At 39.8% G+C, this 23,583-nt stretch overlaps 1 protein-coding gene across 2 annotated transcripts in view; it reads right to left on the bottom strand.

The window, feature by feature from the left end:
• TLK1 (tousled like kinase 1) overlaps window positions 1-23,583 on the bottom strand; it is a 69,632-nt gene that overhangs the window by 11,372 nt on the left and 34,677 nt on the right. For both annotated transcript variants that reach the window (XM_081023908.1, XM_081023909.1), the window contains exons 4-14: window positions 18,855-18,930; window positions 15,506-15,552; window positions 13,736-13,822; window positions 10,462-10,551; window positions 8,353-8,445; window positions 7,415-7,525; window positions 6,036-6,172; window positions 4,624-4,812; window positions 3,665-3,731; window positions 2,004-2,101; window positions 1,617-1,698 (exon numbers count right to left, since the gene is read on the bottom strand). In XM_081023908.1, the coding sequence (XP_080880034.1) occupies window positions 1,617-1,698; window positions 2,004-2,101; window positions 3,665-3,731; window positions 4,624-4,812; window positions 6,036-6,172; window positions 7,415-7,525; window positions 8,353-8,445; window positions 10,462-10,551; window positions 13,736-13,822; window positions 15,506-15,552; window positions 18,855-18,930 (1,077 nt within the window). The remainder of the gene's footprint in view (window positions 1-1,616; window positions 1,699-2,003; window positions 2,102-3,664; window positions 3,732-4,623; window positions 4,813-6,035; window positions 6,173-7,414; window positions 7,526-8,352; window positions 8,446-10,461; window positions 10,552-13,735; window positions 13,823-15,505; window positions 15,553-18,854; window positions 18,931-23,583) is intronic.

Here is a 23,583-nt window from a genome sequence, read left to right as displayed (position 1 = left end):
ACTGCAGAGGAACACACACTATAATACAGTGGTACCTCGGGTTAAGTACTTAATTTGTTCCGGAGGTCCATTCTTAACCTGAAACTGTTCTTAACCTGAAGAACCACTTTAGCTAATGGAGCTTCGTGCTGCTGCTGCTGCTGCTGCACAATTTCTGTTCTCATCCTGAAGCAAAGTTCTTAACCTGAGGTAATATTTCTGGGTTAGTGGAGTCTGTAACCCAAAGTGTATGTAACCTGAAGCGTATGTAACCCGAGGTACCACTGTAGCCTGGTTCATGTGATAGGGTAGGTAAACCAAACTATAGTTTACCAGGATTGCGGGTTCCTGGAGAGGCCCTCACAGTCTTTTTGCTCTTCCTCCTGCACTGTGGTAAGCCAAGCCAAGGTTTGGCTTAGTGCGTCATCCAAACTGGTTAAGCTCTCTCCTCGCCAACGGCAAGCTATAGACAAGATCTGGTTTACTGCAATGTGCAGACCAAGGGCACCAGCTGCCTTCACACGTGTTCTTAGCATTATGGGAACATGTTTCAGCAAGCTGAGCGCTCCTTCACAACCATCTCAGCACAACTGTAAGGGGTCACCAAGCTTCAGTTTCAAATAACCTGCAGTTTAGCATGTCGCTCAAACTCTAAACTGTGGTTAATCTTAACTACGTTTCGTTGAAACTAACCTCCCTCGTAACACTAAACCATGGGAAATCTAAGCCGTTCAAACGAGGCCCATATTTCTGAAGAAAAATTACACACAGTTTTCAAATGTATGTACAGATCACTTAAAGCAGGCACGTCCAACAGGTAGATCATGATTTACCGGTAGATCACTGGACGTTTGTGGTAGATCACTGGCTCCCCACCCCCCAAAGAAGCTGGAGAACTTTGGATCCCCTAAAAAGTTAAAACATTTTTGACCTTCTCCCTAAAACTCTAAACTGTGGTTAATCTTAACTATGTTTCGTTGAAACTAGCCTCCCTTGTAACACTAAACCATGGGAACTCTAAACCGTTCAAACGAGGCCCATATTTCTGAAGAAAAATTACACAGAGTTTTCAAATGTATGTACAGATCACTTTTAAAAAAGCAGGTACCAGCTTAGAAAAGGCATTCTGCCTTCTCTATGCTTATTCCAATACAGTGGTACCTCAGGTTAAGTACTTAATTTGTTCCGGAGGTCCGTTCTTAACCTGAAACTGTTCTTAACCTGAAGCACCACTTTAGCTAATGGGGCCTCCTGCTGCCGCCGCACCGCCGGAGCACGATTTCTGTTCTCATACTGAAGCAAAGTTCTTAACCTGAGGTACTATTTCTGGTTTAGCGGAGTCTGTAACCCGAAGTGTATGTAACCCGAGGTACCACTGTACAGCTCTTTGCAACCAAAGCTTGAGCTGAAAGGTTTGGGTATTCTCTGGACACAGATTGACTTTTATATTTTTCTATCCTGCTACCAGTTTTAGTTGTTCAGGAAAACCTGGAGAGGTTATTTTTATACTTTTAAGTTGATATAGTTTTGTTGTTTAAAATGTTTTTCAGTGAATTGGTTCTAGAGAGGGTCACCTATGTCAGTAGGCATACGTTTAAAAAATAAATAAATATTACCAGCAAAGAAGAGGACATTACCTTATATACTTCACTAAATCCACCTCGACCAAGTAAATGAAGTAACAAATATCGCTCGTTTAACGTAGGATGATCCTTGAACCTTATTATTAAAAAAAAGAAGGAAGAACATTGGTCAATGAGAAAGGCAAGTACTTAATTTTAATACTAATTATTTTTGTGTATACAAAAAAAAACAAAAAACTGAAGTGCAGTGTTTCATTCTTATAGTTCTGGATCATCTGATTCAACTTAAAATACATTCGTTGTTGTTGTTGTTGTAAGTGTACTGCTTGTATAAAAACAAAAACAGGTTTTGCAGAGTTGAGGCACGGATATCTGTGTGTCATTTATTCCAGAGTGAAGTGGAGAAGAGTAAGTATGCAAGATTAAAATCTAGTGCCTTACTGAGAATTATCTTCATTGTTTATTCTTTTGAGCTCTCGTATGTGAAGATTTCTAACTCTTTCCAGACGTTCAAGTTCTGCTTGTATTTCAGCTTCTTCCTGCAAATCAAAACAAATAATTTATGAAATCTCAAGGTTTGTTGGTTTGTTTACTTTTTATCCCTCTCTCAGCTGATAACCAGGGAATTGTTTGTTTCAGGATCTCAACATTTGAAAGAGAAAATGAAAGACATACACCTAATTTCAAGCCTCTAGTTGATGTATTCCATTTTTTTCTTGCAACAATGGGGATAGTACCCAAACAAACAGTTTCATAACTGAACAAGTTCAAAAACTTTTGTGCCTGCCTGGTCATGTAGAGGCGAATGATATGTATAAATGATATGTATGTGGAGACAGGTGATGTGTATAAAAGATAAGCAGAAAATTAGGCTACAAAACCATTTTCATATTTGAGAATTTATCAAATTGGCTCTTCAATAAGAAAAACCTCCTTTAAGCCAATGTATCTGGTAAAAGGTAAAGGTAAAGGGGCCCCTGACCATTTGTCAACTCTGGGGTTGCGGCGCTCATCTCGCTTTATTGGCCGAGGGAGCCGGCGTACAGCTTCTGGGTCATGGGGCCAGCAGGACTAAGCCGCTTCTGGCGAACCAGAGCAGCACACGGAAACGCCGTTTACCTTCCTGCCGGAGCAGTACCCATTTATCTACTTGCACTTTGACGTGCTTTTGAACTGCTAGGTTAGCAGGAGCAGGGACCGAGCAATGGGAGCTCACCCCATTGCAGGGATTCGAACCGCCGACCTTCTGATCGGCAAGTCCTAGGCTCTGTGGTTTAACCCACAGCGCCACTCACATCCCTAATGTATCTGGTAGAGGACATTAAATCAGTTTAGAGACTGACTATAAGGTATACACACACACACAAAATTTGAACAAGTTATTTACATTTAAAAATAGAAGTTTGAATTTAAAGAAATATTTTACTTTTAAAAATCAATCTTTATCTACTTTCTTATGGGATAGCATTTTTCTTAGAGTTGAAAGAGCAACAAAACAGATGGCAGTGTTTTTCCTGAAGAATGTTATTCTGCATAATACCTTCCATAGCAAACTTCAAGCTTCCACTGTCCAAAATGGAGCAGTACTCTTAAAAAAGGTCAATCAAGCTGATCTTATTAACTGAACAATAAGTTTACCACTGCTAATTTTTAAGAAGTACAAGTACTGAGTATACAGTGTAGTGGTGTGTCCCAAAAATGCAGATTACTGACTTTATAATATTAACTGACACATTCTTATAGCAACTGTTAATATTACCAACGTGTAACTTATGTATACCTTCCTCTTGTCATTCAAAATGACAGCATGGAATTTAGATTAAAAACTAGACATTTAACAGAATGGCTATTCTTCATGGTATAATGCAAGACACAAAATACTGAAGTTTTCACAAGTGATGCAAAATCACCTTTCAGTTTAAAAGTGACATACGACTTTTGACTATCTGAGCAGCTCTATATAGTATTTTAAAGCATGCTCCTGCTACAGGCATGGTTCTTTCAATCTTAAACAGCTTACTTGGATCATATCTATAACCAATGGGGTAGAGTCTATGGTTACAGTACTGTGTGATCAGAAAAAAGATCCAGTTTAAACATACCTTTTTGAGATGTCCTAATCTAAGCTTGAAAATTTCTTCTTGCTCATGGTATTCTGCTAGTGTTAGCCTGCAGGAATTACCATAGATAACAAACCATTTTAATCCAAAGTTGCACACAAAAAGTCACAGTACATGTTACTAAAAGTTGAATGGGGAAAAACGTATTTTATTTCCAATTCATTACACAGAAAGCCAATTCCTCCAGCATCTTGTAGAATCCGCTACATTCTGAATGACCAGAAGCTTAATGTGGAACAAAATGTTCTGATACCAAAATTGTATCCACACTCCTACCTAAAAGATACAGGGAGGTATCAAAGAACAGTGTAATTCCCGTAACTCCTCTTTGGTGTTTGAATCAAACGCAGCTGATATTGCAGTATGTGCTAAATGCTATTGGTCGACAAGGCATCTTATATTAGGATGACAAAGAGATATTAGGTATTTGTAATAATGTGGGACTGCACATTTAGAATAAAGTGCAAAGTCATGTTGCATTTATAGGAATGAGCAACAGATTACACGGTGATGTTCTTAAATAGAAAGGGTACTTGATGCCAGAAGCGTCTGAATTATTGACGTCCTAGATTCAGCAAGTACCAGTCTGGGACCCAAGCTTTAGTATTCATTGGAACACCTACATATCTTACACCACTTTGCCGACTCTAAACCAAAATAAGCATCATATACAAAAATCAGCTCCCTCCCTTGTCATAACTAAAATACAGAACACAGAGGGCAGGCTTTGGAAATGGCCCTATAGAGCTCTGTGGGATAAAACAAGCAAGCTGCAATTAACAACACTTTTGGAAGACACACGTCGTTGGAACACCCCCCCAAGCCACAACACCAGGGAGAAAAATTTAGCTTTCCAACTTTCCGAATGACTACAAACAGGTGGTTGTGGCACCATCATGACAAATACTCAATACATAATTAGAAAAGAAGTATGAACTTACAATTGTGGTAAATTGGGTCTAACAAACGGATCGTTTTCTGCTCCATTGACAGCTTTGTTTTTCCTCTGCTTAGGTTCTGAATTGGCAGAGGGCGCCTGAGAATTATTTGTAGCAGGAGGTTTTCGCTTTGCCAGAAGTTTTCTTTGCCTCTCTATATCTTCCCTTTGTTGATTTACCCACTCCTGTTGCCTGCAAACCCAAAGCATTGTTTTAAGATGATTTTCAGACTTGATTTTTTTATTTTTATTTTAAAAAACACGTTTTAACTCTTGTGGATTTAAGCTGATTCCCTAAAGCAGGAGTGGAGAACCTCTAGTCTGCGGGCCAAATTTGACCTGGCACGGGTCACAGGCCCCCAAATATTCTCCACATCTCCATTATAGTGGTACCCTGGTTTACAACCATAATCTGTTCCGGAGGTCCGGTTGTAAACCAAAACAGGTTATAACCCAAGGCACGCTTTCGCCAATGGGGCCTCCAAAAAGGGGGGGGGGGTGTTGTAATCCAAAAAAAGGGACATGCACTTCTGGGTTTGACGTGGTTGTAATCCAAAATGGTTGTAATCCAAAACGGTTGCAAACCAAGGTACCACTGTATAGGCCATGTTTTCTTCATTCAAATAACTGAATTACAAGACGAATAGTTCCAGAAGCTTGGTTAAAAAAAGAATTTGTGCAAGACACATGTAAGATGTAGAATCCAACATGCAAAGTAATCAGGGTTCTCTGACATGCGTGCCAACTGCAAGAGGCATCCCAAGCCATCTTCTTAACTATGGCTTAGTAACATTACAACAGAGGGACTACACATGACATCCTTCTATTCAAACCATGAAATTAAAACACAAGAATTCTACTTTTCTTCACTCTGATTCTACCTATACACCTTCTCAGTCATTCCCTTCTCTGCCAAGTCTCTGCTAAATTATGTTACTGAGGCGACTATTTTACCAGCAACTACAGGCTTTCCCTCTCCTATTCCCTATTTTATGCTAGTGGAAGTGCAGTCAAGTCAACTAGGTTCTCATTTACTTGTTGCTGCTCCTTTATGGTAAACAAGCACACCAATAGCTCAAAGTACTTCATATATTGTAGATGCATGGGTCAAGCTGAGAGTCATTAATCTACATGTTCTAAAAGTCTGCTTTGTTTTCAAGACTCACTGAGAAATTCATGCAAACCTACTCATGTGTTTGCTTTCAAAATCACCAAATGTAAGAAATTCAACAGACAACTGATTAAGTCAATTCTCTACTGTATTCTGGGATTTCCTCCCCCCCCCCCTTTTTTTAAAAAAGCCTGAATACCATGATGTGTGTAAAAAGTAATCCCAAAGCCGGCAGTTTTACATAAAAACACCCACTCCTTGGAGCTAGTAATTACGAACAATTTAAAAACACAATATTGACTAACTTCACAAGATTCTGAAATGCGAAGCCATCTGTCCACTGTTCGGTAAACGATGCGCCGTGTCGAACAGTCGTAAAATGCCCAAGGCGTAATCTGTCTTGCATACTCTTCTCTCTGCTTGCCAGCTTTTCTTGTGTGCTCTAAGGAAATCAAAAATATCACCAGTTAAGTTTAGAGCCCTTCCTTCTCAGCAACGGATTTTTGCCGCAAGAAATGCAACACTGGCGCTTATTTTGTTGCGCAAGGATCCAAGATACCTTCCTTCAAGGCTTCCATTTTGTGAGGGTATTGCATTTTCCTCAGCAAGGGGGGGAGAGAGAAGCATCTCACCACCCACCCAGTTAGCACATCAGCTGAGATTGCTAAAGCCAAGCAGAATGCAGTTGCTTGCGTATCTTTGCAAGTGCCTTACTGGTTTGTGCTTGTGGTATCAAGCAAGGCAAATACAAGAGCGCTGAAAGCTGAAACCTTCTGCATTCTTTATTAAAGGCTCCTCCTGTTCCTGAAAAAAAGACTATATTCTGGACAGGTTTGCTACTCTCAAAGGAGGCGAGGAAAGAGTGCTATTTCCACTTTGCATCAGAAGGGGGGAAAAACCTCTTCCAGTTTTCTAAATAGTTCCCAATTAAGCCTATTTTATAATGACTCTCCTTCATACCAGCTTGGAATTTGATCCCAGGACCCAGGGATCTATTTCTGTGTTTAAATACAGCACCATCAGGGTAGTAGTTCTTCTACCTCTTCTTACATACAGTGGTGCCTCGCAAGACGAAATTAATCCGTTCCGCGAGTCTCTTCGTCTTGCAGTTTTTTCGTCTTGTGAAGCACGGCTATTAGCGGCTTAGCGACTATTAACGGCTAAGCGGCTAAGCGGCTTTAAGAAAAAGGAAACAAACTTGCAAGAACTCGCAAGACGTTTCATCTTGCGAAGCAAGCCCATAGGGAAATTCGTCTTGCGGAACGACTCAAAAAACAGAAAACTCTTTCGTCTTGCGTGTTTTTCGTCTTGCGAGGCATTCGTCTTGCGAGGCACCACTGTATGACCACAACAACCTCCTCTTGTCCGTTAATTCATCTCCTCATTTCATCCTGGAGGGAAGATCTACCTATGAGACAAATCCATACATCTGCCCCCACCTTACACAGTGCCTCTCTCTTGCTGTGTGGGAATCAACCCAGAGAAGCAGTTTCCTGCACTGCTACAGTAAGAAGGGGACACAGGTATCTGACCCACCTTACTGCTGAATGGATCGGGTTTTTACTGAAATGACACAAACTGCAGCTCATGCCATTGCAGTTTAACCTGATTCACAGGATTAGGATGACAAAGTATTCTTCACTGTGGATACTGAACAAAAAATATATTTAAAAATCCAACTTACTTTTTCAATCAAAAGCTTCTTGCTCATTGAAATGCATTTGTTTAATCTTTCTTTGTATTTTTCAAGTAGCTTTTGTTGTTCGTCTATTTGTCGTCGTAGGTCACAATTAGCCTAAGAATCAAATGAAATTGTATTTGTAACCAGTAAGGCCCTGCGATAAAATGCTGCAAGGCTGAAAGCTTCTGGAATAGGGTCTCAGCTGTCCTATTCCATCCTCCATCTCCATTTCTCATTTATTCTCCATCCATTCCACACACACACACACACACACACACACACACACACACACAGCATTCCAGGCTCAGTCCTCATTGGCCTGTTTTGGAGTTCTCCGCAGCATAGGTTGGGTGACACACTTGTGTCCAAATCCCAGCTATATTAAAATATTTCACTTTTCCATTCATATCTTTGGGCAACTCTCCTTTCCATTTCTGATTAAAATAGCTTTCAAGTGTGAACCAGGAAGTGACCTAATGAGGTGGTACATTCTAACTTTCTTAAAATCTCTCTGTGTGTCTTCTTTCCTCCTCCTTTTCCAGCTACTCAGTTCCCCTCCCAACCTAATCATCTCCCACCCACCTTGCTCAGTCAGATCTATACCACTGAATTCTTAGGGCTTTTTTCCTAAAGATTTTTTGAGCATGAACAAATCACAAATACAGGAAATGAGGAGTGCCAATTATAAATTGTATACATATAGACCCAAAGCCGTGCCTTCTCTTTCTCCAGGTATTAAAAATATGGTATCAGTCCACCCCCCACCCCCCAAAAAAGATTCCTAGAGTTTGGAGGATACAGTATTATAAGTACGTTGACAAGAATACATTTATATGTCTTTCTGATAGCTTAAGTCAAATGCAATACAAGTAATTTGCCATTTTAAAAGCAGTGTAAGTAACCCTATATTTCTCTCTTAATCTTACCGTTATCGTACTTACCCTGAGCAAATCGTCTATACGACCTTCCTTCTTTTCCAGGTCTTGGTTTTTATTACTTTCAAGTGCAGTTAATTTCAACATTGTGAGATCAGTCTACATTAAAGAAAATAAATAGTAGGGAAGTGGAAAGCAAATATTTATCAAATTCCATCTAAGTTCCATCAGAATGCAGCCTTTTAATTTACCACTAACTTATTCAGCTTAGGCAAAATAGCAAATACTGTCAGAAGCCTGAAGAGCGGCAGCTCTAAATTCTTCCCTTTCTTAGAAGAAGGAAATGAGCAATATGCCTTTTGTATAATCCAGATTGTGCTGAACTGGGTGGATACATGACTCAAGAGAAGAGGGAGCACCGGTCACAGTCATGCCAGGTTGCACAAATGGCTATGCCACCTTTCTGTTTTGAGTCCCTGCAAGTTAAAAGAGAAAACCATAGCGAGGAACACCTCACCTGGCACACACTTCCGCTGCTTCACAAGCATTCTGGACCTAAGGGAATCTGTTAAATTGCAACACAGAGAGCCAATGTGGTGCCCACCAGATGTTCTGAACTACAACTCCCTGTCGGAATGCAGAAGGCTGGGAAGCCAGCTGGCAAGCCCCAGCTGGACCGTCTCCTTCCAGTCTTCCTGCTTCGAAGACCATTGGCAGCTGCTCCGATGTAAATCAGCGACCTGGGCTTTAAAGCCAGGGCACATTATCAGCACAGTGAACTGCGCACACAGAATAGGCGTGAGGCTTGTAGAAGCATACCACAACTACAGATTTATTAATCATAAATCAGGAGAAAGAAACATGTCGTCTCTCTCGTCGTCTCAGAGAGTACAGGGAAAAAGCAAAAGCTATACACAACGGAAGTTCCCAGCAAGCTGTGCTGGAATGTAAACAGACATGTGACACACAACAATTCCACACGTCTGCTCCTTAAGGTGGAATGGAAATGTCAACACTCCCATGTTCCCTGCCTATTGCTCTTGCTGACTGGGGTTGGTTGATGGGGGCTAGAGTTCAAAACCTAGAGGGCACCAGGTTGGCCAACTCTGTACAATTGGACTACAGTTCAGTGGTAGAACACATACTTTGGAGGAGCTAGAAACCGAACCCTTCCACAGGCAGAGATGGCTGAGAAAGAATCCCAACTAAAAGCCTCGACAGCTGCTGCTTGCTAGTCAGTGTGGACAACACAACTAAATGGAGAAATTGTCTGAATCAGCACAACGCAGCTTACATTCCTGTGAAGTTTTAGTTTGTTATTTTTATGTGGGTGGCGCTGTGGTCTAAACCACTGAGCCTAGGGCTTGCCGATCAGAAGGTTGGCGGTTCGAATCCCCGCAACGGGGTGAGCTCCCGTTGCTCTGTCCCAGCTCCTGCCTACCTAGCAGTTTGAAAGCATGTCAAAGTGCAAGTAGATAAATAGGTACCGCTCCGGCGGGAAGGTAAACGGCATTTCCATGCGCTGCTCTGGTTTCGCCAGAAGCAGCTTAGTCATGTTGGCTACATGACCCAGAAGCTGTCTGCAGACAAACGCCGGCTCCCTAGGCCTATAGAGCAAGATAAGCGCACAACCCCAGAGTCGTCCACGACTGGACCTAACAGTCAGGGGTACCTTTACCTTTACTTTACACAGCCTTGATAAAAGTTCCTTGCACCCTGCTTTTCCATTTTAATCTTTGTTATTATGTATTTTGTGGTTTTTACCTTGTATTTTTATGTAGTGAACTGCCCTAAGATCTACGAAGGGCGGTATAAAATTTTTAATAATAATAACTCTTGCTGATGTTTTCATTTCCATCTATCAGAATCTCGAGACCTTAAATCCCAAAGCATCCATCCTGAAATTGTACTCCATATATATATTTTTGTAATCTCCCTAGGCACATCACGTGTTGTTATGCTGGGAATGGGAGTAAAATATAGAGACGAAGAATGGCTTGCTTCTATTTACTCTCAATCTTTCACTGTAACAAACACTTCAAGTTTAGCTTTAACTACGCGCCACCTTTTCTAAGTTACAAATCAGAACTAATGTGTATGGGTGTAGAATAATGAAACAGAATGGCTTCATGTATTTTCAGCATTAAGCATAGAATTACAATCCAGAGTGCTCACCTGAGTAATTTTAAATGACAACTGCTTTGGTTGTGAAACAGGGTGGTCCCCAAAAGATAACGCAGTAGGAGAAGGACTATTCTGTCGAACCTAAATGTGCACGGATAAAATATAAGATTTACATGTAACTGTAAAGCAGAAATAAGAACGAAGTAAATTGCTAAAATAAGGGAAACTGCCTGGTCAGACATTGTCCTCTTTCACCCTCCCCACACCTGAAATGCTTGGAATCAATGGTAGCCAGACCATGAATAAAAACCAGCCATTTATTTCTTCTACTAAAAGGAGTAAGTACCTACAATTGGAATACACATGACTCTTCATTCTCCAGTACTAAAAGCTACACTATTCAGATCTCAGAGGACAGAAACTTCCTCATGGTATATGAGAATATCGTCTGCAGGGAGTGTTACGAAGTCACCATTTGCCTCTGCCACCAATGTCAGAACTGTCCCCAATTTATTTATTTTATAATGAACGGGGGGAAATCATTTCATGCACCTTCAGAGAAAATACCATTTCAAACGGTCTCTAAGGGGGTAGTAAGACTATCATATAAGGCAACTGCATGGATACAGCAACATAAATTGGTCTCTGAGAGACAGCACAGAACCAAGGGACCTCTGTATCTTACACCTCACCCCTTTTGCATTGGACAGGTTCAGATCCTCAGGTAGTACCAATTTATTTTTCAATAGACTTGAGACTTGTGTTTGTAAATGTGCTAATTCTTAATGGAAACATTTTTGTCCTGTATCACTATCCAAATTCTAGCAACCGGTTACTTGTCTCAGCAACTGCAGAGACTTTCCAGACAATAGGGAGGAGGCAATTAGGGGAACCACTGGTGGCTTTTGCTGCATCTTCTAATACTTTTGGTGCGCAATATTATTTCAAAGACACTCACTACAAATTACAACTTTGGAAATTAACAGCTCTTCTAAAAATAAAAAAATGCTTGGAGACACTTTGTTGGTAAAGCTGTTTTAACAGGCAACAACGCATCAACTACTAGATTGTAGCTGAGACAGGGTATGTGGAAAAATATATTTCACCCCACAAATGATCAGGGAATATTCTTCCTTTAGATGGTAATGGCTGGTTAGAATTTCTATACATCTGGGGAAACCTGGACATGTCCTCTTTTGGGGGGCCAACACGCACATCCGGGTGAATTTTTACATTTTAAAGAAAATGTCTGCTCTGCATGCCGCAGTCGTGACCAACCTGAGCTGAGGCTGTCCTCTTTTTTGCTCTTCAAGATATAGCAACCCTATTTGAACGCTTCGTTTCTGAAGCAACACTACACAAAAACACCAGCCTCCCTAACTGCTGCATCAGAAAGGGAACAGTTAAGCAATGGCAGACCTTACCTAGAGGTTTCTAAGAAATAATTTAATAGAATAGTCCAAGGACAAGCATGAATTGCTTCTCCCTACTATTTTGTGGGGACACAGCAGAAGGTGGCTCTCTCCCACCTCTGATGCAGACGCCTAGGAGAAGTATGGGGAAGAAAATTGCTCATGGCAGCGCTGTGTCTTTGCCTGGAAAGACGTGCCCCAGACACAAACCAAAATCCATTGGGGGTGGGGGGAAGTGTCTTGAAATGTTTGGGAAAAGAGGACTGACAATCTTCCAAATATGCATAACTGAAACCCCTCTCAATTATCTTTTAGTAAAAAAAGAATTAGGAGGAAACACTCTATTTTAAAGAAAAAGCCAACCTGTATGGGGGGGGGTTTGTTTCTGTAAACTGAACATGCCTGTGGATTCTATAGTTACAAGAAGGAGCAAGAGGATGGGGAGAAGAGGAAAACATTTCTTTTGTAGCATTTCCACCTTCATGTAATTGTTTTAATTCAACGGGATTCCCAAGAGCTAGCTCTTTGCCTATAGCAGAATTGAGGGAGAAATACCAGGGGAGTAATCCAGACCCACTGAAGACACCATCATTTCATTAGATTAAACGTGCAGAGGTATTTAACTGGAAGTGCTTCAATTTTCTCAGCTACTAGAAGATAAAGTCTGAAGCTTTTGTCAGTACTGGAGTAGGACCGGGAACGGGGGGAGAAGGAAAATTCTCCTCAGTGAGATATAGTAACTTGAGATTTTAAAATGTCTCACATTTCTCTAACCGGGTACAACTGGATGTGCGAAATCTATTTTACCATTCTAGATTGGACCTTCACCTTTTTACAAGCTGCATTATCATTAACCCAGCTGACTACCTGCAGATCCCTCTCAGCATTAAAAAATTTAATAGGCAATATTTTTCAAAGGAGATAAGGAGGGGGGGAGTACGCTGGTTTCTCTTCAGATCGTATAAGGAGAAGGGCTGGAAATGTTCTGGCAATATTCTATCCCAGTGCTCAGCAAGACAGGGCTGCCATACGTCCAGAATTTCATGGACATAACTGGAATACGGTGTCTGGGCAGAAATCACTGAATTTCCCCCCCTCTGTTTTGCAATTTTGCCGGGGTGGGGGTGGGGGTGGGGAAAGCTCAATAACTTTGGGCAAAACTAAGAAAAGCTCAACAACTTTTGTGTCCGGATTTTCACTTTTTGAAATACGGCAACCCGACAGTAAGAACCTGTTCCCACGTTCAATGCTCTTGCCAATTATTTCCAAAAAGTGCAAGCATAAGAACTGACAAATCATGAAAGTTTGACACTTTGAATAATTTTATTGGGCAACATTCAACTACATACAGGTATGTCTGCTCACACAATGGGACTTCTTTTTCCTCTCCTAGATGCTACACCTCCTGCACTCCACAAAAATCTGCTCCAGAGAGTTGAGGGATAAGTCCCATCATGCAAACAGAAATCCATTTCTCAATCACATGAGCATCATTGGCTATCCCACATTAAGGCCATTTAATAACTTCTAACATTACACTGTTATTTATGATCTGGCTCCCCACCCACCCCCAACATGTGGACCTGAAAAAGAAGTAACAGAACACTCCTATCACACTGCCCGGCAGAAAGACTCAACCGCTGGTTTCTATGCAAGCATACTACCAATAGGGAGGCGAACAAAAAGTAACAATACAATAAAAGTGGTTGTTGGTGTTTTTGCGTGCGTTCTAAGGCAGGGTTGGGGAAACGGTGGCTCTCCAGATCATGTTGCACTTCCAATTCCATCAGTCCTGGTCAAACGTTCCCTGTTCTAAGGGAACAGTCTATCAAGCCACTGCCTCTGCAAGATTAGTTTTGACTATCATGAACGTTTCTGAATCATAAGCTGATAATTATACAGAGTAAACTTACGGAAGAAGGGGCGGAATGTGAATTTTGAGGAGAGCGAATCGCAGGAGGCATTCCTCTTACTGGGCTAGACCCATTTCCACCTTGGTACTGGGAAAAAGTGAACAAGTCAATTATAGTCTAACAGAAATGTACTAAGCAAAATTCAGATTATGTAATCAAATGCAATACCCTTCAGATTGATTTGCATGGGGTGTGTTGAGACAAACTTGTTTATCACAACAGCAATTCAACACTCAACAATTCTTCATTTTTATTTCTGTATAAAAACTAATTGCCCATTAACTGATGCTTGAGCAAAACTTAGTATTACTGCCATTATAACTTTAGATTTAAGGCAAAGGCGTTCACTTTTGCAGGAGCGATCTCCACCTTGTACATTATTAAGTTTGTATCCCATCCATCCTCCTGAAAGAAGCCCAGGGCAGCAAACAAAGTAATAGAACAATACTATTAAAATAAAATGAATACATATTTAAAACATTTTAAAATATCAAGGGCCTCTAGAAACAGCTAACATAGAATACATACGCAATAGCTTGTTGAGAGACACTACCCTGGAAAAGCTACCCCAGCAAGCATAGCTTAGCAAAAAGCACAAATGAGGGAGAAAGTCTTTGGTAATGCTTTTGCTTCCTAACTTGCTTAATTCAATATTTTGTGAAATTCTAAGTAAATTAAGTTGAAAGCAAAAAACTAAACTGTTGAAGAGGCATACAGTATTACAGTTAGGAAACCAGGGATTGTCAAATGTCACAGGAAAGGCATGCAAAATTTAACGGTAGAAAGGTTGTGCAATTCTTCCATAACTGAGAAATCTATTAAATAGTGCCCAATGCAATCGAGACTAAATATGTAAATTCAGGAAGCTGCTGAAAATTTATGCCCATGGTACTAAAACTGAGGATATTAGCAGCAGCCCGTTTTTCTACTGATGACACCTTTTGCTCATTTGTGCTAAAAAGCACATTGTAATAGAGTCACACTTCCTACTAGGTTCCATTAGTCTCCAGTTATGACTTTATGTCTGAAGCTTTTTCACAAAAGCAACAATGTAAGAAAAGTAGCAATAGCATGACTGGGTCACAAAATCCATATTCTTTTAGCTCTGTATAAATTTCCAATAGGCATATGCTGGGAGGTGAAAGGAAAGCAACACTATCTGGAACTTCTAGCTCAGGGATAGGCAACCTAAGGCCCGGGGGCCGGATGTGGCCCAATCGCCTTCTCAATCCGGCCCGCGGACGGTCCAGGAATCAGCGTGTTTTTACATGAGTAGAATGTGTCCTTATTTAAAATGCATCTCTGGGTTATTTGTGGGGCACAGGAATTCGTTCAATTGTTATTATTTTTTCAAAATATAGTCCGGCCCACCATATGCTCTGAGGGACGGTGGACGGGCCCATGGCTGAAAAAGGTTGCTGACCCCTGTTCTAGCTGGAACTGTATGGTTTAAGTACAAAAAAGTCAAAATGCACCCCGTTTTATTCAGTTTACCACTGTTTTGGAAGACCTGCACTAGGTTCAGTGACAACCATCTTCTCTCCATCAAGGTAAATCAACATATAGATAGTTTGAGAGAGCATTCAAAAAGGGATTAAATAAATGTTTGTTACCTTATGCACTTTGGGATGAAGAAAAGAAAAAAATGTTTATATACAAAATAAAAAACAAACAACCAAATACAATAGTTTATATCCCTCAGAAAAAGCTACATTTGATGTATGAAACAGAAACAGCTTAACTAGAATATAGTGAAATCATAGCACTTACTTCAAAATAGTCACTAATTTTGTGCCCACGTGCACCAATGTTTTTCCCTAAAAAATAAAATCATCATCAAAAAGATTAGAGAGGGGGGAAAAGCATAATTTCTGCTGTGCAATATGTAGGCTGTAAGGTATTGTTTAATTTTAGCTTCTCACAGATTCTCGTTAGTTTGGCAAGTGCTTGTTTCCTTACATTAATCTTTTAGGAATGTCTAAACAATCACTTTTTCAAAGACTATATGGACCAACCTTATTTCTCCAGATTTATACTTAGTTACTACTGAAAAGTCCCAATGCTTTCAGCGGACTTATTCATGACTAATGGCTTGCTGAATCTTGGATAATCAGGACCACAATCCTATAGCCATGTAACTCCAACCAAGACCTAGTGAACTCAATAGAACTTACTTCTGAGCTGACATGTACAAGATTGCACTGGTAGCCACATTAGGTTTTTTTGCAGTAAACAAGGCCTTTTAAACACCTTATGGTTGCAGATTGATTGCGGCCTGAGGATTTGTAAGTAAGAGCCTACTTATCTGTGTTCTTATCCTAATTCCACAGGCTGAATAATTAATAGGACTGATTTAGTCAGCAAAAGACATTTGAGCAGTTGTATGACCATTGTAGTAACAAGGAAACACAGCAACTTATATCCATTTACCATTCTGAGCTGCTTGATCCTGATGGCTCAGCGCAAGACCTTAAAGACCAATCACCATAATTTGAAAACAAATCTAGAAGATAAAGATATCCCAAATTCCAGAAAGATAAAAGTTTAACGCTAAGAACATGTGCATTGGTGCCTTAACATCCCTGACCAAAAGTCGACTGAAATAAAGTGGCCATATGGCTCTTTGAACGCACACAAAACACTCTGATGCGTCTCCAAGGAATGGAAAAGACAGACAACTTTCTGAACACTCTCTACATATAAATATGGTATAGATAACATCTTACACTTCGCAACAATGCACACAGCCTACATTAGTTTTTACTGCTTTGTAAGTCAAGTATAGGATCATCAGTTGTACTTGCAAGATGCTGTTGATACTGGCCTATGAAATTTTGAGACAGCTTTCAAAGTCGTTACGACCATCTCCCACGTACAGAAAAAAAGGACCAAGAATGTCTCTCACCCACACAGGCTTTGGCTTTAAAAAGTAGTGTTTCTTCCTTTTATCATGAAATGCTTTCTTCCCTCTCCAAAATATTCTTTAAAGCCATAAATTTATCTAAAGTTATCACATGAAGAGTAATGAGACCGTTCCAGAGCACTAGTCTCATGCCTATTTCCATAGAAAATTCATTACTGACGGCAATTTCCACTTGGCCATAGCTTGGAATGGAGTTTACAGAAAGCATTTTCCAAAATGTCTACCAGACATTCTATGGATTATTATTATTTGAACCATGAATTAGCAGTTGTGGTGTGCACCCCAAAATAAGCATTGGAGCACCACCAACCATACACTCCAGGAGAGTGTTCTCTGTGAGATGGCAGCAAATTGTGTCTGGGTCCAAGCCACTGTAAAGTGCAAAATTATGCCAATAACATCTAGCAGAGCCTGTCACCCTGATATCTTTTGGGAAGACGGACAAGATAGCAATCTAAGACACAACAGCAGCAGTCTAAAACATGTATAGGAAGGGACTAGGTGGTGTGGCTGTTTGTGTGTCAACTATAACCCTCAAACTATTCTCACTTCTAAGGTGTGTCGTACAACAGCACATCTCTAATGAGTTTATGAAAGGAATGCCTATTTATCTAAACAATAAAACAAGATGGTCCTTCACTCCTCTTTATTTAACCAGCAGCTACCATTTCTTCCAATGAAAATAAAATAGGGCTCCGCAAAACCCATTCAGACAAGTTTGATAAAGTAACACATTAATTACTAGACCTAGTAGAATAAGTCCTCCAACGAAACAGTCGCTTAAAGCTAATTTGTGGACTGCTCTTAAAATACATTTCTCTTCTATTTCAGATAGTAGGAACAATAAGCCATTTACAAGTTTATTATACAATTTCTGTTTAGCAGCACTTCTGTGAAGCACCCACACAAACACACTTCAAAGCTTGTGCTATGGGTTAAACAATGCAAATCAACTTCTGATATTTTTGAATTTAATTTAAAAGCATCAAATCTGCAAAGTTAAACAAGCAGCCATGTTCACTCTGCATGTGCATGTATCAATGTGTATTGAGCACATTGACTTTTGTACTCTGGACAAAAGTCTACAAAGATAAGAAAATGTAATTTAAAAATAGCATTTTATCCAGGACCAAGCACACACTCTTCCAAAGGAGGGCTGGGAGCCTTTTAGAATGATGGGACAGGGATTGAAGAACTAATTACTGACAGCAATTGAATCAAATATAAGCAAATGAAGCAACCAGATATTATTTCTTGTTCCAAATCTTCATAGCAATACAGAGGGCTATTTATCAATTCCAATGCTAGTTTATTTTTAAAAATTCTAATAGACCACCTCAACTTTAAAACATTTTTCTATTACACTCTATTTGCTCTCGAGTGAACACATCTCCAAACTGAGATAGTATATTTGTTGACATCCATAGAGAATCGTTGATCCTTCGAGTGTCTGTCAAAAGACAAAATAAAACTTGCAGCATGTCCCTTCCAGACTACTTTGGAGGAGTTTGAAAAGCCCTAAGACAAAATCAAGCGAAATTTGTTACTTTTATAAAACTATTTTTTAAAAAATGCTGTTTGCTTTGTTAACAATATTTGCAATTATTAATTTGTTGCAACTGACAGGGTGAGTTTGCTAATATTTTGTTGAATATTATATGTATTATTATATGTAAAGTAGATTCTTGGATTTTGTTAATTTTTCATTATCTTCTGAATGTGTGTAGAACAGCAGTGTTTTTTGTTCTATATTTTGTCATTTCAACAGGTTGTAAGCTGCTTCGAGATCAGTAATGTGGAAAAGTGACATACAGTCTGAAAATGATATGAAATGAAAAGAGCAACAAGGAAGAATGCTGGTCTTTAAAACAACCATAATGGATGACTGTTCAGCTGAAGACAGCATAACTACAAAATTGACTCCATCCTGTCTTTTCAAAAAGGAAACTAACTCCTAGGGCCATATTTGTGTAAAGTGCTGCTAGAGACTACAATTTGGCAAGCAGAAAACCATAATTACATATAAGCCAAATTCTACTTTTAGTGGAATTTTTATTCAGTGCAGCTAGATGCCCGCTGACAATGCAAAGCAATGGTGTGACGTTCAAAAAGGGAGGACTTCTTTCCCAAGAAGTTGAAATGTTACTAGATGATTCAATTTTTAAAAAAATCAGCTGTACATGATATATATCATACCTTGACTACTTTCACTCTGGTTTTCTGCTTTCCTTTTTCTTCCTCTAGAAGGTTCCAACTGTTTTTTCTCGGGAGTCTGCCAGACACAAAATCATGCTGTTTAATGCATAGAAAAGGAGCCAGCAACAGTTCTACGCACAAATGTGCATTAAAAAGAGATGCTCAACCAACAGGCAGCTTCACTTATCTCCAAGGTGACACATAAAATGTTTTTTTTCAGGAATTGTACAAAATCCCTACTCGCATCAAGTTACTGCAGCTACTTCATTCTATTGCCCCAGTAAACCAGGTTGTTTTAATATTCTTTTATTCTTTTATTTGCTTGCATATAAATATTGAAAACATCTCTACAAGCTGACTGTAACAACTATGAGCTACAGAAAAGACTGGCTCAGGTTTAAAGAACTGTCACATGACCTTCCTACTGCACACACTCCCTTTCCGAGGCAACCCCTACATCTGCCATAACAGCCCCCCGCCGAAATAAACAGGAGACCCTCCAGAATGGAATGGAGGGATCAACAGCAACCCCTGTGAAGATGTGAAATGCCTTGTGCTTATGTATGTTGGGCGTGGGAATTGATACAAGCCATTAAATTTGTACACTCTCATTTGACATTCAAGGTAGTGTTAAAAAGTATTCTTAAAAATGTAAACAAGAGCACAGAGTTGGATTGAGAATTCCCACACAAAAAGCTCCACTCATGAGATGCTCCAGGTGGAATAAGGGAATTGGGGCGGGGAGAGGTGTTTCTTGCAAAATTATTCCTTCTTTCAGCAGCAGCAGCAGCAACACCTCCCAAGAGCTGCTACAGAGGACTGGGTGAGCAGTGTTCATGGTGGCAAGGAGGAATTGGAAAAAATAGTCTCCTTGCCTTCCTCCAACCTGTGCCTTCAAAGGATCTCAACCCCTTTTGTGAACAGAATGAACATTTCCATTCACAGATGGGATAACTCTGGATCAAAGCTACAGTAAATACATGCTTTCCTAGGACACAAGCTCCAAACCACCACCACTAAGTTTCAAAAGAAAGCAAACTGCAATTTCCCAATTACACATTAATATTATTTTCCTTATTGGCCAGGTTTACACATAATGCTAAGCCATCGTTTAACAAATCATGAGTTATTCTATATGTCTTTATAGCTCAACAAGCATCTGGGGTGAAGAGGCCAAAAAAATGATTGTTAAGAAAGGATACTCAGTTTGCACACAATACCAAACCATAGTTAAAAAACAAAGGAAGTTTGTGAGCCAACAAACCATGGCTTCAGATTGTGGCTTGTTGCCTGTAACCCAAGTTAAGCTGCTGTATAGGGTTAGCACAATCAAACAACCCATGGTGTAATATAAAGAGTCAGCAAATTTTAATCACAGTTTAACACAGAAAGGTTAGAAGCCAAAAGGTGCTGGAATCAATTTGCTCATAAAACAGTAGGCAGAAGTCATTACTATTTCCCATATACAGCTGAAATCCAAGTATAGCTTTTGTGGGGGAAATGTACTGCTAAGTAATTCTGAGTCAAAACAGCATTTTCTGAATTCTTCACATTTCAACCACAATCCAACAATGTGATCAAAAACAGATGACCCTTCGATCATTTTGGAACGCTCCTGAATACAAGCAAGCCCATTTCAAGCTAGAAGTTGTTGTGCCAAATCTAATGTATGTACTGGATGAATTGCTAGGTGCACTGACAACTACAGTGACAAAGTGAAGGAGAAATGAAGTCTGTCCTGTTTCTGAGTTAAGCTTTTTTTAAAAAACCTTATCGTTCTAAATGTGTGTTTTACATTCATGCGAAGAATTTGATGCAAAGATCTACTTTTAGGCATGCACAAGGGATTATAGGTGTCAAGTGGGAATTCTTATGCTGATATGATGTGATGGGTCCTCGACTTTTTAGAAACCCCTTTTTTTCGGACGTAGTTGCCATGTAACGTAGAAGCCTGCTGCTTGAAAAAGAGCACTCCTCACCCCCACCCCACATGAAACTAGCTGCACCATTCTTTGAATCCCAGGCATAACCTACATTTTACAGTCAAGTACTTTGGAGAAATCACAAGTAATCAGAAAGCTGTTGTCTTTTTGAAATTACAACCCTACAACCACATCCTAACAGAAGCTCTATTGTCAAATATTTTTTTACAATCTTGAGAAAAAGAGAATGCACACATAAAGTTTTAGAGCTCAAATATACCAGCGAACGTATCTAGGCAGCTTACGAAATTGAGGCACACATTAAAAAAATTAAAAATAGAGTTATTAAAACCAACCAAGATCAATTAAACAAACAAAAAAATTCTTAGCAGAGGCAGAACAAAACAGCTTACAGAGCAGGGGGCAAAAGGTTTATCTGAAAATGTACTGAAACACCTAGGATTGTATTTAATGCTGCACCAGCAGGGTTCTGCAGGAGCAATGGGATTTCCATTTTCTCTCTTCCCTTTGTGCCCCCAAATGTGCTTTGGAGGGTCTGTCAATCATCTGGAGCCGATTTTGACAATGCAGGGGGGTGAGGCTGGAGGGGACAAGAGAGGAACAGGAAGTTCCATTGTGCACACTCAAGCCCTTGTGCCAGTGGAGCTGCAACACTGGATATGGCCCCTATGCTTTGTTTTGAAAACAAAAGTTTACCAGGCCTGGGTGAACAAAAAGTTCTTCACCTGCTGCCACAAAGATCATAAGCAAGGTGCCAGGCAATTATCTTTCTGCAGAGGCTGTTCTATAATCAGGGTGCCAGCAATGACAAGGCCCTGCCTTTTGTAGCCACTGTTACACTTGACTTGAGATGGCAGAGTGATCAGGGCCTTTGATGAAGGGACTCTTTGGGTAGGTTATATATAGGCAGAAGGAAACAGGTATTTGTATGACCGAAAAAAAAGCCATGCTGTTACTTGTTGATCGCACCAATGTTGTCTGTGCATTAGCAGAATAGGCATCTGCTCACACAACAGGGACTTCACCTTCCTGTCCTCCTCCTTGCAGTCCTCCATGTGCCCTCAACATCTGCTCTAGAGGGTTTGGGGCCCCATAAGAGTGGACTCTGGAGGCACCCAGGGAGGCTGCAGGGAGTTGGAGAAGACAGTTAATTCCCGTTACATGGGCAGGCGTCTACATACGTACAGCTGAATTTCACCAACAGAAGTTTTACATGTCATTTCCACGTAGATTTATGGAAAGGTTCGCAAGCTGGAGAAATTCCGAGGTGTACAGAATTAGCTATTCCAAGAAATGAAAGGAACCTTTAGCAGTACAGCTGCTAAATAGTATATAGTCCTATTTAAGGGTCACAGCTTAGGAATAAAAGGTATTACCAATCAACTCCAATCTCATAATAAAATAGACAGAGATTTGATTAGTCTTTAAAATGAAGCCATCACCGAAAATTGCACACATAATATTTTTTTTTTAATAGAAATTTATTGGGTTTTACAATAGAAATAAACATAATAAACAATGTAACATATATCTTAACATAATTTCACATTTTCTTTGGACTTCCTCACATCTCCCGCTCCCACTTTCATCGTTATAACATTTTGTCAGCAATTTATTATCTTATTTACATTCTTACATCCCTTCTATGTTTCATAATCTTCTAGTTCTCAAAAGAGTTATATTTTCTCAATTCTCACTTATTTTCTTAAAATCATCTAAATTAGTGGTGCTCAGTTATTTTGATCTAGCATCCTGTTTAGCATTCACTCAAATTGCAATATTTTTGTAAATAATTCTTAAATTTCTTCCAATCCTCCTCAGTCCTCTCTTCTCCCAGGTCACGAATTCTGCCGGTCATCTCAGCCAGTTCCATGTAGTCTATCAGTTGCATCTGCCATTCTTCCAGTGTGGGTAGATCTTGAGCTTTCCAATGCTTTGCGAGTAGTATCCTTGCTGCTGTTGTTGCGTACATAAAAAATGTCTGGTCCTTCTTTACCACCCCTTGGCCGACAATACCCAAAAGAAAGGCCTCTGGTTTCTTAGTGAAGGTATATTTAAATACCTTTTTCAGTTCATTATAAATCATTTCCCAGAACGCCTTCACTTTAGGGCAAGTCCACCAGAGGTGGAAGAATGTTCCTTCACACTCTTTACATTTCCAACACTTATTGTCAGTCAGGTGGTAAATTTTTGCAAGTTTGACTGGGGTCATATACCATCTATATATCATTTTCATTACATTTTCTTTCAAAGCGTTACATGCAGTAAATTTCAATCCAGTACTCCACAGCCTTTCCCAGTCCTCAAACATAATATTATGCCCAATGTCCTGCGCCCACCTTATCATAGCCGATTTAACCATTTCGTCTTGTGTGTTCCATTTTAACAGCAAGTTATACATCCTTGAAAGTACCTTACTCTTAGGTTCTAACAATTCTGTTTCTATTTTCGATTTCTCCACCTGGAACCCTAATTTCTTGTCATTTTTAAAAACTTCTTTAATCTGAGCGTAATGTAACCAATCTCGCACTTTATCTTTCATTTTTTCCAAACTCTGCAGTTTCCAATTGTCTCCATCTTTTTCTAGAATTTCCCAATATTTTGGCCATTTGGCCTCCATATTGGGTCTTTTTCGGGCCTTAGCTTCCAAAGGTGAGAGCCACCTTGGGGTTTTATTTTCCAGCAAGCCTTTATATTTTGTCCAGACATTAAACAGTGATTTTCTGACAATATGATTCTTAAAGGCCTTATTTGCTTTAACCTTGTCATACCATAAGTATGCATGC

The sequence above is a fragment of the Podarcis pityusensis genome (assembly GCF_964106645.2).
Source record: "Podarcis pityusensis genome assembly, chromosome: 1".
Classification (NCBI taxonomy): domain Eukaryota; kingdom Metazoa; phylum Chordata; class Lepidosauria; order Squamata; family Lacertidae; genus Podarcis; species Podarcis pityusensis.
This window is presented reverse-complemented; position numbering and strand designations above follow the sequence as displayed.